Genomic DNA, 15,420 nt, shown 5'->3' with positions numbered 1-15,420 from the left:
GTCAGGCTATACAAACAACGGCAGCAAGTTAGGTAAACCATCCTGTCCAGGGGGAGTTGAGGCCCAGCATGGGTGAAGGATGGCTGAGGGCAGATTCTGTACAGAGGGTAGCTTAGCTGCAACACAGGCAGTCCAGAGAGAAAAAAAGAGAAGTGAACTGGACGAGGCATTGCAGGATTTTTATGGCTCTCTAAATAAGATCTTTATACCTATTGTGGAGTTCAAGTAAGAGACACTATGAATTAAGAGAAATGCTTATAAAATACGGGTTCAAAGGCAAAGTAAAAACAAACTTTTCTGAAATTCTGTCTTTAGGGAAGACATTGGGAAGACTGGTAAAGAAGGAGTTAAAAAAAAACTGCACCGAAAGTGACTGGGAAGTAGTGAATACCAGTGTATATTGGCAGGAAGTAGGGCCTGAGATGGAGTGATGAGTGTCTAATATTTCCTGTAGGAAGTAATAATAACATGTACTTACTAATCAGATAAAAGGGATGAATAACAAGAAGTAAAAGATGACACCAAAACTTTGGAGATTTTATGAAAAGATAATTGAATTAGATGGGAGCTGAGAGAAAAGGAGAATAGGGGAAGGAATAGTATTTACCGAGTATTTTCCAAGAGCCAGGCACTGTTGCTTTACATGCATTATTACTTCATTTAACCCTTAAAACAACCACACTGGCCGGGCGCAGTGGCTCATGCCTGTAATCCCAGCACTTTGGGAGGCCAAGGCGGGTGGATCACAAGGTCAGGAGATGGAGACCATCCTGGCCAACATGGTGAAACTCTGTCTCTACTAAAAATACAAAAATTAGCCAGGTGTGGTGGCACGTGCCTGTAGTCCCAGCTACTTGGGAGGCTGAGGCAGGAGAATCACTTGAACCTGGGAGGCGGAGGTTGCAGTGAGCCAAGATCGCGCCACTGCACTCCAGCCTGGTGACAGAGCCAGACTCTGTCAAAAAAAAAACAACAAAAAAAAACAACAACAAAAAAAACAAAACACACAAATAACCACACAAGTTAGGTACTGTTTGTCTCATTTGACAGATAAAGAAACTGAAGCTCAGAAACCTTGAGTGATTTGCCCAAAGTCACACAAATAGTAAAGGACAAGGTGACCTCATAATATACAGTCTTCACCATTTCTGTCTCTACTCTATTGGAAGCTTAGTTTGTCCTCCAAGTTGACAGTGTTTCCACGTGTTCCATAAAGCAACAAAAGTTTGCATTTGAGGGGAAAATCTCCAAATGATCTGCTCTTAGCTACTGAGTAAATCATCAACGCAATGGCATTCTTGGGGCTGAGGGTTTTAAATGCAACAAGCAGTGGGAAGAGGTCATCAAGAGGATCCCTAATGCTCACCGACAAGAGGAAAAGGACTTCCATGGGGAGGCTGCAGGACTGCTGCAGGGATAAGGAGGGCAGCAAGGTCCGACTTAAGGAAGTGACTTTTATAGTAACAAGAAGAGAGAGTTCATCTAATGGTTTGTATGAAAGGTAAACCCTTGGCTAGGCACAGTGGCTCACGCCTGTAATCCCAGCACTTTGGGAGGCTGAGATGGACAGATCACCTGAGGTTGGGAGTTCAAGACCAGCCTGACCAACATGGAGAAACCCTATCTCTACTAAAAATACGAAATTAGCCAGGCATGGTGGTGCATGCCTGTAATCCCAGCTACTCGGGAGACCGAGGCAGAAGAATCGCTTGAACCCGGGAGGCAGAGTTTGCGGTAAGGTGAGATCGTGCCAATGCACTCCAACTTGGGCAACAAAAGCGAAACTCTGTCTCAAAAAGAAAAAAAAGAAAAAAAAAGAAATGTAAACCCTCTAGAAGAAAGAAGCTAGAAGGAATAAAAGAGAGCAGTGCGTTTTAACATCATATATATGGAATGGGAAGAACAAAGATGGTAGTAGGCTGGGTGGAAGAGAGTTAGAACTAACAAAAACCCAGAGCTAGAGAGACAAACATACGTAGGCAGGCCCATCCCATGGCTAAGTTGTAACAATGAGGAAAATTGCATTTGCCACTTTCTCTCCTTCCTTGACTCCTCTCAAGTCCCCTAATGCCTACAATCCTCAAGCTGCTTCCAGACTGGTATAAGGATAAAAGCTAAGGTGTTACAATTGTGGTTGAACAGCAAGAAATAAGATTGTCTAGGATATTCACTTTAAATGGTGCCGATTTGCATTAAGACCATTTTTAGGAACTCTAGATTTGAGAAAAAAAAAAAAATAAGGGAATTGGAGAAGAGAAGTGAAAACAAAGATGCTAATCAGCTAAATGGACTGAGCATAAGAAGCAGGAAACATAAATCACATATACAGTTCCCCAGGACAAAACTGCAGGTGTCAAATCTGAATATAAAATGAAGTTAACTTTTAAGTTTTTATTAAAAGAAAAAAAATTCTCTCTCTGGCGCATCTTTTCTCTAATGGAAATTAGGTCTTCCCTGGCAGCCGCTGCTTCTCCTGTTTGGTGCCTACCTACCACATACCACAGAGTCCAGAGTGGCAGAGGGGACAGATGATCTCCTTGTTCCTCAATGCTTCTCTTCCCTCTTCTCTCAAACATTCCGCTCACCCAAAGCACATGCCTTGGGAGATGACACCACGCTCCCCAGTATGCTGACCTATAGCCTTCCTGGTACTACTTTTCATTCATTGACAATTTTGTTAGCTAGCGCACTGTCATCTTTGTTACTATTGCTCCTATCCTCTCCCTTGTTCACATCAAATTTCAAGTCCATGTACACCAACATCTGATTTTTCAGTTCTTTGATCTCACTTTGCACAAACTTTTCCTTCACCTCACCCCAGTTGCCAACTCTCCTGGTCACTGTCTAGACTATATACATCATTACTAACATCCGTTTGATCTCCAAAATGTCAACTCCAGCCATCCCATGTCTCCAGCCCTTCAGCTCACTTACTTTACTATCCACACAGCCAGCAGAAAATCGGACCTTAGTTCCACAACCACAGGAAATGAATTCTGCCAGAAACCGAGGTCGAGAGGGCTGGAGTTCCAGATGGAACTCTAGCCCTAGCAATACCTTGCAGTGCAACTGCAGCACATGGATTTCAGCCTCGTGAGACCCTGAGTAGAGAACCCAGCTACTCCATGCCCTGACTTCTGACCCAGAAAACTGTGAGATCCTGAGATTATGTTATTTTAAGCCACAAAGTTTATAGTAATTTTTTATGCAGCGATAGACAACTAATATACCTCCTTAGAAAAATTTTAAAATCTTGCTCAGGAACCACTCTTCTTAGAAAGTAAGGGAAGGGAAAAATGCAAATACATATAATTTAGTAATGTTAATAATAGCTAGTACCTAGTTCTAGACATTGTCCTCAGTGCTTAATATATCATTTAATCTTTACATCCACACTGAGAAGCTATTATTATCTCCATTTACAGATAAAAAAACTGAAGTTCCTACCTGAGGTCACATAGCTAAAAAGCAGCAGAGCTGGCTGGGCGTGGTGGCTCATGCCTGTAATCCCAGCACTTTGGGAGGCCAAGGCGGGCAGATTACAAGGTCAAGAGATCAGGACCATCCTGGCCAACACGGTGAAACCCCGTCTCTACTAAAAATACAAACATTAGCTGGGCGTGGTGGCGTGCATCTGTAGTTCCAGCTACTTGGGAGGCTAAGGCAGGAGAATCGCTTGAACCCGGGAGGCAGATGTTGCAGTGAGCCAAAATTGTGCCACTGTATTCCAGCCTGGAGACAGAGCGAGACTCCGCCTTAAAAAAAAAAAAAAAAAAAAAGTAGCAGAGCTGGGATTCAACCGAGGACTCATCTTGTTTCCAAAACTCATGCTCTGAACTACTTACTATACTACAGGGTGAGTATCCCTTATCCAAAATGCTTGGGACAAGAAGTGTTTAGATTTCGGATATTTTCAGACTTTGGAGTACTCTATGTGCACTATATACTTTCCAGTTGAGCATCCCTAACCCAAAAATCTCCAGTCTAAAATGCTCCAGTGAGCATTTCCTTTGAACACACCCTTTGAAAATCATGTTGGTGCTTAAAAAGTTTTGGATTTTGGAGCATTTCAGATTTTCAGATTAGGGATGTTCAACCTGTATAATTATTCTCTATGCAAGACATTTTGGCATTTATTTCTCTGTAATGAAGTGGAGACATTTTAATTAACTTAACAGGCAACATTAGAGGTACACTTAGGAAAAGAACTGTCTTTTTCTTTTTTTTTTGAAACGGAGTCTCGCTCTGTCGCCCAGGCTGGAGTGCAGTGGTGCGATCTCGGCTTACTGCAACCTTGGCCTCCCGGGTTCAAGCGATTCTCCTGCCTCAGCCTCCTGAGTAGCTGGGATTACAGGCGTGTGCCACCACCTGGATAATTTTTGTATTTTTAGTAGAGACGGGGTTTCACCATGTTGGTCAGGCTGGTCTTGAACTCCTGACCTCGTGATCTGCCCGCCTCAGCCTTCCAAAGTGCTGGGATTATAGGCGAGAGCCACTGTGCCTAGCCAGAAAAGAATGGTCTTTAAAAAAAATTTGCCTTGGTAAGTGCTGAAGGTACAGGAGAGCTCTTGAGGGCTGAGTGTTCCAGTGATGGGTACTCATCCTCTCTTTAACACAGTTCATTCATGCTTTTGCCTTCTTGCTTCTTGAAACTGCGTATCAAGATCACCAGCAAGCTCCACATAGCTAAACCCACTGGTCAGCACCAGCCCTCATTTTATAGTACTCCTTAGTAGCATTCAACACAAGTGACCACTCCCTCCTTGAAACACTTCTTCTCCGTGTTCAGGACACCATGCCATCCTGGTTTTCCTCCTGTCTCACTGGGCATTCTTTCAAGTCTCTTTTGCTGGCTTTACTTCCTATTGTTGACCTCCAAAATGTTGGAATTTTAGGTCTTCTTCTATTTTTACACTCAACTTCCCAGGTAATCTCATCTGGCCCTATAGCTTTAATTATCTTCTACACTCTGGCCAATGTATATCCTCTTACCTAGCCTCTTTTCTGAGCTCTGAACTCTTGTATCTAGTTGCTTAACTGATATCTTCACTTGGATATCTAGGAGGCATCTAAAAATTAACACATCCAGAACAAAACTCTTGATAACCTTCCCCTTCCAAACATGTTCCCTTTAGAGGTTTTCCCATCTTGATGTTACATTTCCCCAACTGCCCTGGCCCAAAACCTAAGTATCCTCCTTGATTCTTCTCTTTCCCTCAAACCCCATATCCAAAACATCTGCAAACCCTGACTTAAAAAACAATATCCACTCCCATTATCTCGCCAATGCAACAGGCTTCTAATTGGTCTTCATGCTTTCTTGCTTTTTTTTTTTGAGACAGGGCCTTGCTCTGTTGCCAAGCCTGGAGTGCACGGATGTGATCTCGCCTCACTGCAGCCTCAACCTCCGAGGCTCAAGTGATCCTCCCACCTCAGCCTCCTGAGCAGCTGGGACTAAAGGCATGCACCACCATGCCCAGCTAATTTTTGTATTTTTTGTAAAGACAGGGTTCACCACATTGCCTAGGCTGGTCTTGAACTCCTGAGCTCAGACAATCAGCCTGCCTCAGCTTCCGAAAGTGTTGAGTTTAAAGGCGTGAGCCATTGCACCCGGTCAGTCTTTGTGCTTTATTACTTGCTTTTCTAAAGATCATGGTCCCTTAAGAGTCATCTGAAGGAGCTTTTAAAATTTTAACTCAGATCATGTCCACAGATTCAAAACTTTCCAGAAGATTCCCATTACACTTGGAATAAAATCCATACTCCCTACTGTGGCCTCAAAGGTTCTCCACAATTTGGCTCCTACCTGTCTTCCTAACCTCTTCTCTCATTGCTCTCCTCATTCACTTCTCTCCAGGCATATTGGCCCTCTTGCTATTCCTTGAACATGTTAAGCTTGCTCTTCTTTTAGGGTCTTTGTACTTACTGTTCCATCTGCCTGGAACACTATTCTCTCAGATCTGCCCAGTGTTCCCCCTTCATGTCCTTCTGGTCTCTATTAAGTATTATTCACTCAATCAGAGAAATCTTCCCTGACCACTCTAGCTAAAATGTCCAGCTCCCCCAACTAGTTCTCATACTATGATCTACTTAATTTTTCTCCATAGTACTTATACTACCTGAAATTATATCATTTACTTTTTTTTTTTTTTTTAAAGTGTTTAATGGCTGCGTTTCCACACAAAAAAGTTAGGTTTCAGGAAGCAGGAGCTTCTGTCCGTCTTTAATGCTACCCTCCAGTACTTGGAACACAGAGGTACTCACTAAATGTTAGTTGAATGAATAACAGTTGTTTAAAATTTAGAATCGATTTCCCTATAGAACAATGATTAGTTTTTCTAAAGTTGAAGCTCCAAGAAGCCAAATGAATATATCATTCTTTAAACTTTAGGATTAATAATATTAGCCTGGTGCCTCACTCCTAGAAACACTGGGATCATGCCACAAAAGACAAAGGTAAAAGTGAGATTTCCTCCCCCTTTCTGAATGTACTTGGGTAAAATTTACAAATGGGAATTTTACCTATTTGGCATTTTACCTCCTTTTTGTGCCTATTCCCAGGACTCCTGTTACCATAAGCTTCCACTCACATCCCCCAAATTGCTGCCATCATTTCCAGCCCTTCTCCCTAATTCCCAGCAAATTTCCCCCTCTTCAACTGATTATCTCAATTAAGGTATTATGAAGAAATTTGAACTGTTATAATTTACAACAATGGGTGAACAAATTGTTCAACCTTCCCAGGCATCTGTACATATTTAAAAGAGAATTAAATTAAAAGATAATATGTATGAATTAATTAATCTCTAATTGGTAGAATTTAGGGCAACAGTACAGTGATGTGGAAAAAATACAAAGTAGACAGAAGGTAGTTTTAGAGCTGGGGAAATAACCACCAAATATTTTGCATGCTAGGCATTAATCAGTATTTGTTAAAGGAGTGATAAAGTAAAAGTAATCATGCCAAGGCAACCTCTGGGTTTTCCCCTGGGTCAGCTCTCCTAAATAGTTTTTTTTCCCCCCATGCGGCAAAAGTTGTTTTTCACAATGGCTAACTCAATGACACCAGAGAGAAGTAGCACTAAAAAAGGTAGCACTTAAGGAGCTATGACAGTTGTCAAAATCAAAATAGAGTGACTTGTGTTAAAATCCTGACAAATGGAGCCAAGGAAGGTCAAGAAGAGAGGGTTCTCACGCATGAATGCCTGATAAGAAGAACTGTCACACTCCAGCTGACAAGGGATTGATAACCGAAGTATATAAGGAGTTCAAACAACTCAACAGGAAAAAATCCAATAATCAAATTTAAAATGGGCAAAAGATTGGAATAGACATTTCTCAAAAGAAAGACATATAAATGGCAAACTGGTATATGAAAATGTGCTCAACATCACTGATCATCAGAGAATTGCAAATCAAAACTACAATGAGATATCATCTCACTCCAGTTAAAATAGCTTCTATCCAAAAGACAGGCAATAATGAATGCTGGTGAGGATGGAGAAAAGTTGGATGAAATGTAAATTACTACAGCCACTATGGAGAATAGTATGGAGGTGCCTCAAAAACCTAAAAATAGAACTACTGGTTGGGCACAGTGGCTCACACCTGTAATCCTAGCACTTTGGGAGGCTGAGGGAGGAGGATTGCTTGAAGCCAAGAATTCAAGACCAACCTGGCCAACATAGTGAGACCCCATCTCTAAAAAAAAAATAATTAAAAATAAATAAATAAAAATAGAACTACCATACGATCCAGCAATCCCACTGCTACGTATATATGCACCTAAAAGAAAGAAAATCAACATAGCAAAGACATATCTGCTCTCTCATGTTTATTGCAGCACTATTCACAATAGCCAAGATTTGAAAGCAAGCTAAGTATCTACCAACAGATGAATGGATAGAGAAAATGTCCTACATGTACACAATGGAGTACTATTCAGCCATAAAAAGAACAAGAGCTTGTCAATTGCAACAACATGGATGGAACTGGAGGGCATTATGTTAAGTGAAATAAGCCAGGCACAGAAAGACAAACTTCCCATGTTCTCACCTATTTGTGGGAGCTAAAAATGAAAACAATTGACCTCGTGGAGGTAGAGTAGAATGATGGTTACTAGAGGCCTGAAAAGGTAGTAGTAGGGGTGGGAAGTGGGGATGGGTAATGGGTACAAAATATAGTTAGACAGAATGAATAAGATACAGTATTTGATAGCACAGCAGGTGATTACAGTCAACAATAGTTTATTGTACGTTTAAAAATAACTAAAAGAGTATAACTGGAATGTTTGTAACACAAAGAAATGATAAATGCTTGAGGTGATGGATACACCATTTACTCTGATGTGATTATTATGCATTGTATGCCTGTATCAAAATATCTCATGTGCCCCATAAATACATACACCTACTATGTACCCATTAAAATTTTTTTTCAAAAACAATCATAAGACTGCAAAAAACACAACCTTGCACAAAGGCCATTGCAACCTTCCACACACACGAGTACTTCTGTAAGAATGTCTGTCCAGCAACTGGCCATCCAACCTTGGACTGATGCCACCTTTGTCACTGATCCTTGTGGCCAAGGATAACTGATTCAAAATAATTTAAGTAATCCTTCTCATTCTGTCTTTAAAAACATCCCTTGCCTCAACCTTCTTGAATAGGCACATAGTTTACAATATCACACATATTCCCATTGCATTGCTACTCCAAAATAAATATTTTCTTTAGAGTCTCTTTCTGTTACTTAGATTGACAGTGGAAAAGGCAGAAAAAGGAAATAACATATTTTTATAGGTTGTATTTAATTTTAAAACAAGTTTTGGGTGTTGTCTGTTTATTTATTTTTATTTTATTTATTTATTTTTTGAGACGGAGTCTTGCTCTGTCGCCCAGGCTGGAGTGCAGTGGCGCGATCTTGGCTCACTGCAAACTCCGCCTCCCGGGTTCACGCCATTCTCCTGCCACAGCCTCCCGAGTAGCTGGGAATACAGGCGCCCGCCACTACGCCCGGCTAATTTTTTGTATATTTAGTAGAGATGGGGTTTCACCGTGTTAGCCAGGATGGTCTCGATCTCCTGACCTCGTGATCCACCCGCCTCGGCCTCCCAAAGTGCTGGGATTACAGGCGAGAGCCACCGCGCCGGGCATATTTATTTTTTAAAGAACAAATTTGATTAGATGCAATTTAAAATGATAACATAATAATGTATTTTGGGGGAAGAACTATTATTTAAAGCCTGTGGATTTAAATTTCTCATTATATATTACAGCTATCTATAATTATAATTCCACGCTGCCAGCTGGGAAACAAACAAAACGACAACTTCTAGGGTGGAATAAAAAGGAAGATGGAAGGCAGTTTAGGTCATCAGCGCCTACTTCTTACCAGAAATCACCTGGAGCCTCCATTAAACCATACTCCCGAACTTACCACACAGCTCTAATTAAGTCTAGAGTGGGGCATAGTTTTAGTTTCAACAGGTGCTTTATGTGACTCTGATAGCAATGGGCCTGCAGACAGTTCTAAGGTTGAGTGACGTGAACCAGGAAGCAAAAAGACCCGAATTAAAGCTATAACAGCAGAAATAACGTAAGAGGGCAGATTCCAGCCATATCTGCAAGATAGAATGAAGAGGGCTTAGTGATTTATTGGATATGAAAGATGAGGAAGAATCTAAAGGCAAATGAGATAATAGTTGTGCCATTAAAAAGAGTCTATTAAGAATTCAGAAATACCAGAGCTTTTTTAAGACGGGGGTTGAGAGGTAAGTCCTGTTACAATGATTACTTCAACACTGATTAAAGTGAATTTGAGGGTGCTTATGTGACATTTAGAAGAACTGCCCAGAAAGCATTCACAAATACAGTCTAGAATTCAAACACGACGTCCAGGACATGGAGACACGGGTTAGGAAATCACTGGTATCTTAGTGGTAGGTAAATCCTAGAGAACGAATTCTTTGAAAAAAGCCAAAAATTACTCATTTGAATTTCGCAAACTACAGTTTCGCCGGGCTTCTTAGCAACAACTGCAGCTAACTGTCGGGGACAGAAGAGAGACTGAAGTGGCCCCGCAAGCCCCCTTTGGCAAAGGCCACTCCGAGACCATCCGGATCCCGACCTACACCAGAGCAAATGTCTAATGGTGAGAAGCCGCTTCACCACCCTACAGATCCGCGGTGCAGAGATTTCCCTGCTAAGGTCCTAACTCCTGAATGGGTACGGCGAGTACACCCGAAGAATCGAAAGGTACTTATCCCCCACTCAGTTCTAGAGGAAGCAGCGAGGTGGGCCAAGATGCGTGGTAAGGCCCAGGGACTCTTTGTCAACGAAGTCCGTTAAACTTTCCGCCCTCCCGGGGGCCTCAGCGGGCCAATTCCACTCACTTCTCGGAGGCTCCGGCCCAGCATGGTCCTCGTGCCCAGCCTGCCACCACAGGAGCCAGGCAAGGGGGGAAAAAGAGGTCACCGGTCGCTAGTGATGTTACATGGGCGCAGCCATCTTTAATTGTCACTGAGCCCTTCAACACCGAGTACTTGGATTGGTTGAATTGCAGCCCGAGGTAATGATCTTTGTAGGCGATTGGTTGGCGCCGCAAAGCCATCCCGGCGGCTAAGGAGAGCGGGCAGGCAAGGAGATTCCGGGCCAGGGTCGCGGCGGCAGTCGGCAAGCGTTCGATTCTCTGGCGTTGGATCGCGAGCGGTGTCTGCTTGTCCCGCCGAGGGCTCCCAGGACAGGGCAGGGATCTAGGGGGTTTGCGCACCTGCTTTTTAATGCCCCGCCCCCCTTTTTTTTAAAGTGGAGGGGGTGAAAGTGAGGGAGGAGAATGGACAGAATACTGACTGGAACGTTAATTCGAGCATTTCATATGCGAAGAGCGGAATAACAGTTCCGTATTCTTCTTTCAGTTTTTCCATTAGATTAGCTTCATTTTCGAATGCTCCGTTTTGCATGCTTAATTTTGAAACTAGCCCGTGGTTTGGCAGAATTTGACTGAATTCAGGGGTGAGAGTTTGATCCAGTCCAAGTGTATTTGAATTTGAGCACGCAGTTCAACCAGTGTTTACAATGGAATTTCTGAAGACTTGTGTACTTAGAAGAAATGCATGCACTGCGGTTTGCTTCTGGAGAAGCAAAGTTGTCCAAAAGCCTTCAGTTAGAAGGATTAGTACTACCTCTCCAAGGAGCACTGTCATGCCTGCTTGGGTGATAGATAAATATGGGAAGAATGAAGTGCTTCGATTCACTCAGAACATGATGATGCCTATCATACACTATCCAAATGAAGTCATTGTCAAAGTTCACGCTGCCAGTGTAAATCCTATAGACGTTAATATGAGAAGTAAGTTTTCAAAAGACATTGTTACATTTTTTTAAAAAATCACTTTCATAAGGTATGCCGTTTCAAAAAATTGACTACGCTTCTTTGGTTAACATAAATGAATCATTTAGGTTTTTAACAATACCTCTGCAAATATTTCCAAAATTTTTGAAATTGCAATGGCCAGGGAATCCTTCTGGCCATTTGTATTGACAAAATATAAGCTTGATTGTTTTCATGCGTCCTTAAATATGTAAGTTCAGACTTGAGAACTGTGTCTGTAGCTAACTTTTTTTTTTTTTTTGAGACTGAGTCTCACTCTGTCACCCAGGCTAGAGTGCGGTGGCCTCATCTCAGCTCACTGCAACCTCCGCATCCTGGGTTCAAGCAATTTCTCCTGCCTCAGCCTCCCGAGTAGCTGGGATTACAGGTGAATCCACTACACCGGGCTAATTTTTTGTATTTTTAGTAGAGATGGGGTTTCACTATGTTGGTCAGGCTGGTCTCGAACTCCTGACCTCAGGCGATCCTCTGCCTCTGCCCCCCTAAGTGCTGGGATTACAGACGAGCCATTGCGCCCGGCCTATGTTTGTAGCTAAATTTCTGTCCAGGGAACTTTGTGGTATTCTGAGATCCGTCACAGGCTTCGGAAGTATAGTTGTTTCCTAGTCAGTTTAGAATTTATGGGGTTTTTTGTTTGTTTTTGAGACAGAGTCTCAATCCATCGGCAGGCTGGAGTGCAAGGGCGCGTTCCTGGCTCACTGCAACCTCCGCCTTCCAGATTCAAGCGATTCTCCTGCTTCAGCCTCCCAAGTAGCTGGGACTACAGACATGTGCCGCCACACCCAGCTAATTTTTGTATTTTTAGTAGAGACGGGAGTTTCACTGTGTTGGTGGGAGGCTGAGGCGGGAGAATCGCTTGAACCCGGAAGGCGGAGGTGGCAGTGAGCCAAGAATGCGCCCTTGCACTCCAGCCTGCCGATAGAGTGAGACTCCGTCTCAAAAAAAAAAAAAAAAAAAGCATTGAAATGACTTTACTGTGATTGTCTCATGAAGTCTACATTTGTATTCTTTGTTTTGAAGTAGTAATTGCTACTACCAGTTGGGCATGCCGTTTTCCTTTGTTCTTTTTATATTAGGCTTGAAGAGAATTCAGTTTTTTATAAGATATGTCTTTTAGTGGTAAGTTTTACTCAATGATCAGCATGTTTTTTCATCTCCTTTGATTGTAAGTTCTTTCAAGATCGATCCCATGCTTTGTCAACCTGTTTCAGTGCTTCACATATGCAGTTGTCATTCAGTCACTATTTCTATGCCTTTTTATATTTTTGTTCTGACTTAAGATAACAAACTTAAATTAGCAGTATTTTATCTATGAGTAATTTTTACATTTTGTCTTCGTTTAGGTCTGTTAGCTTTTTATTTCTTTAAATGCACATGCGAAATTCATGCCGTGTACATTTTCATTTAAACAGAATGGCTGTATCTAGACTTTTCTTGGCTGCTGTTTAATAATATAACACTGTAAAACATTTTACTTTTATATAGTATTCTTGAAACATCTTAGTTTTTTATGACTTGAATGGGTAATATTATTCTCAAGTTATCCTCTTTTTTTTTCTCCTACCTTTTGAGGATATTTATTGTCATTGCAGAAGATATCTGAAACAGTAGCTTGGGGAAATAAAATAATGAGTAGAAGACTGTAAACTGTAGGAAGCAGTTATTTCCCTTGGCAAGAAAGCAAGAGACATGTCTATTTTATTTGAAAGATGAAGGCTGGCTGTTTTTCTGGAGACAGCCACTACTGTTGGATGTAAAATAATAAATCATAGAAATGGCTAAAGAAATGAAGAATTTTTACATGGGGAAAAAATGCAGCCAACAGCATCATACCAACAAAGTTTGGTGTCTTTAGATGGGATTAAAGTCTTTAAACTGATGACAGATTTAGGATTTTTCAAATTGGCCCAACTCTCTGAACAAGTCAAGGTGTCAACCCCTGTCAATAGGATGGAACACTTAAGGGCCCCATTCAGTCATCCGTGTCACCAAACAGGTTCTCAATTACTAACTGCCAGCTGACTACATTCTGGGTTCAGGGGCTTGTTAGATAGTAACAGTGAGCCAAGGCTACTCAGTTGATGTATTAGCATATCAGGGGACCAAGAAAACTAAAAACAACCTTGGGCTGCAGGCTCTGTACCTCAAAGAGGACTGAAACCTTTCTGCAGCTCTTAAACAGCAGCTAAAGTTTGACACGACTAAATGTCCACTTCTGTTGTTCAAACCACATAGAAGTTTCAGTGAATAATTGTTTAATTATCTTTAGCAGTGGAAAAGGAATGTAAGGCAGGAAAAGTGAAGCACATGACTTTTGTGAATATTACAAGTGAAGTTGTTTTTTTTTTTCCTTGACAGAGTATAATCCTGACTCCCCAGATGGCAAACGTTGTAATGTTGGTATAATGGCCATCAGCTTAGATTTTCTGGGACTTTCCCACCTTTCAAACACTTTATCCCATGTGTCTTGATTTTTTAGTAGTAACACAACTCATGCAAGCTACCCACCTGTCAGCATCTCTCTCCGTATCTTCTACCTTCCCTCCTGCTGTATGTATTAGCTGTCACTGCTTTCACATAAGGCCAGCCCTCGGCTTGTGTTTCTGATCCCATCCCCTCTCACCTACTCTGGGATATCATTCCAGCAGGTGTCTCCTGCATCATCAGTCTTTTCTTTTCTACTGGATCATCCCCATTAGTATACAGACTTGCTGTTATTTCTCCTTAAGAAGAAGGAAGAGGCTGGGCACAGTGGCTCACACCGGTAATTCCAGCACTTTGGGAGGCCGAGGCAGGTGGATCACCTGAAATCAGGAGTTCGAGACCAGCCTGATCAACATGGAGAAACCCCGTCTCTGCTAAAAATTAGCCAGGCGTGGTGGCGCATGCCTGTAATCCCAGCTACTCAGGAGGCTGAGACAGGAGAATCGCTTGAACCCGGGAGGCGGAAGTTGCAGTGAGCCGAGATCACGCCATTGCACTCCAGCCTGGGCAACAGAGCAAGACTCTGTCTCAAAAAAAAAAAAAAAAGCCACTCAAAAGTCCTCTGTCCATCCCAGTTGCCACTTCGAGCTACTGCTCCCTTTCTCTGCTCCCTTTGCAACAAAACTGTTTTAAAGAGAGTTCAGTCTTCTCATGTCTCCAGTCCCTTATTTCCCATTCTCTCAAAAGCGCACTACACAGCAGTTGCTCCTGGCAGCGTTACCAAAGGTCTGTTAGATCCGGGCTTGTTTGTTTGTTTTAAAGCCTCTTAGCATCTTTGGACCTTATTTGAAAACCTGTCTCCCGTCAGCAGCATTGAACGTCTTTAAACTGCCACCTTAGTCTCCTTTGCTGCTTTCTCCTCATCCCTAAGATCTAATGGATTGCCCACAGGAGTGGGTGCGGGGCAAGGGGAGACACAGAGCGGGTTAGTGACTGTGGAGCATGCGTTGTGGGGCAGGGAGTGAGTGGTACATGACACTGGAGAGGTAGGCAGGGTGCCTATCATGGAAAGCCTCACGTGGCAGACATGTTCTCAAAAAAAGGTCAAGCAGAAGAGAGAATAACAGATACTTTTGGGTCTGAGAAAAGTCACGTTGTATATGGAAGCCATGTAATAAATTACTCTGGATTATTATAGAGTAGCAAATTTACTTGAACCAAAAAATTAAAAGAATGTTTTCAGTTTTATTTAGCTGATATTTATATAAGTATTCTTTTTCTTTTTCTTTCTTTTTTTTTTTTTTTTTGAGACAGAGCTTTGCTTTGTCACCCGGGCTGGAGTGCAGTGATGTGATCATGGCTCACTGCAGTCTCAAACTCCTGGGCTCAAGCAATCCTCCTGCCTCAGCCTCCTGAGTAGCTGGGATTACAGGCATGTACCACTATGCCTGGCTAATTTTTTAAATTTTTAGTAGAGATGAGCTCTAGGCTGGTTTTGAACTCCTGAACTCAAGCAATCCTCCCACCTTGGTCTCCCAAAGTCCTGGGATTACAGATGTGAGCCACCACACCTGGCCTGTAAATATTCTTAAAAATAAAAAG

At 42.2% G+C, this 15,420-nt stretch overlaps 2 protein-coding genes across 8 annotated transcripts in view; one reads left to right on the top strand and one right to left on the bottom strand.

Annotated features, from left to right (window-relative positions):
- The window catches only part of QRSL1 (glutaminyl-tRNA amidotransferase subunit QRSL1), a 36,784-nt gene extending 26,232 nt beyond the window's left edge, over positions 1–10,552 (bottom strand). The window contains exon 1 of one of the 2 annotated variants that reach the window (XM_518663.8): positions 10,397–10,552. In XM_518663.8, coding sequence (XP_518663.3) covers positions 10,397–10,420 — 24 coding nt within the window. In that variant the 5' untranslated portion in view covers positions 10,421–10,552. The remainder of the gene's footprint in view (positions 1–10,396) is intronic. The other variant, XM_009451768.5, reaches the window with a different exon arrangement.
- The window catches only part of RTN4IP1 (reticulon 4 interacting protein 1), a 70,055-nt gene continuing 64,212 nt past the window's right edge, over positions 9,578–15,420 (top strand). For 3 of the 6 annotated variants that reach the window (XR_008548616.2, XM_054686176.2, XM_001145925.8), the window contains exon 1: positions 10,585–11,352. Coding sequence is in view for 3 of the 6 variants with exons in the window: in XM_054686176.2 (XP_054542151.1) it covers positions 11,079–11,352 (274 nt within the window). In the remaining 3 variants the exon portion in view is untranslated. Of the gene's footprint in view, positions 9,776–10,056; positions 10,260–10,584; positions 11,353–15,420 lie in introns of those variants that run through there. The other 3 variants (XR_010158133.1, XM_016956065.4, XM_063813332.1) reach the window with 2 other exon arrangements.

This window comes from Pan troglodytes, chromosome 5 (genome assembly GCF_028858775.2).
Source record: "Pan troglodytes isolate AG18354 chromosome 5, NHGRI_mPanTro3-v2.0_pri, whole genome shotgun sequence".
Lineage (NCBI taxonomy): Eukaryota > Metazoa > Chordata > Mammalia > Primates > Hominidae > Pan > Pan troglodytes.
Note: the sequence above shows the minus strand (reverse complement) of the source record. Positions and strands in the feature narration are given on the sequence as shown.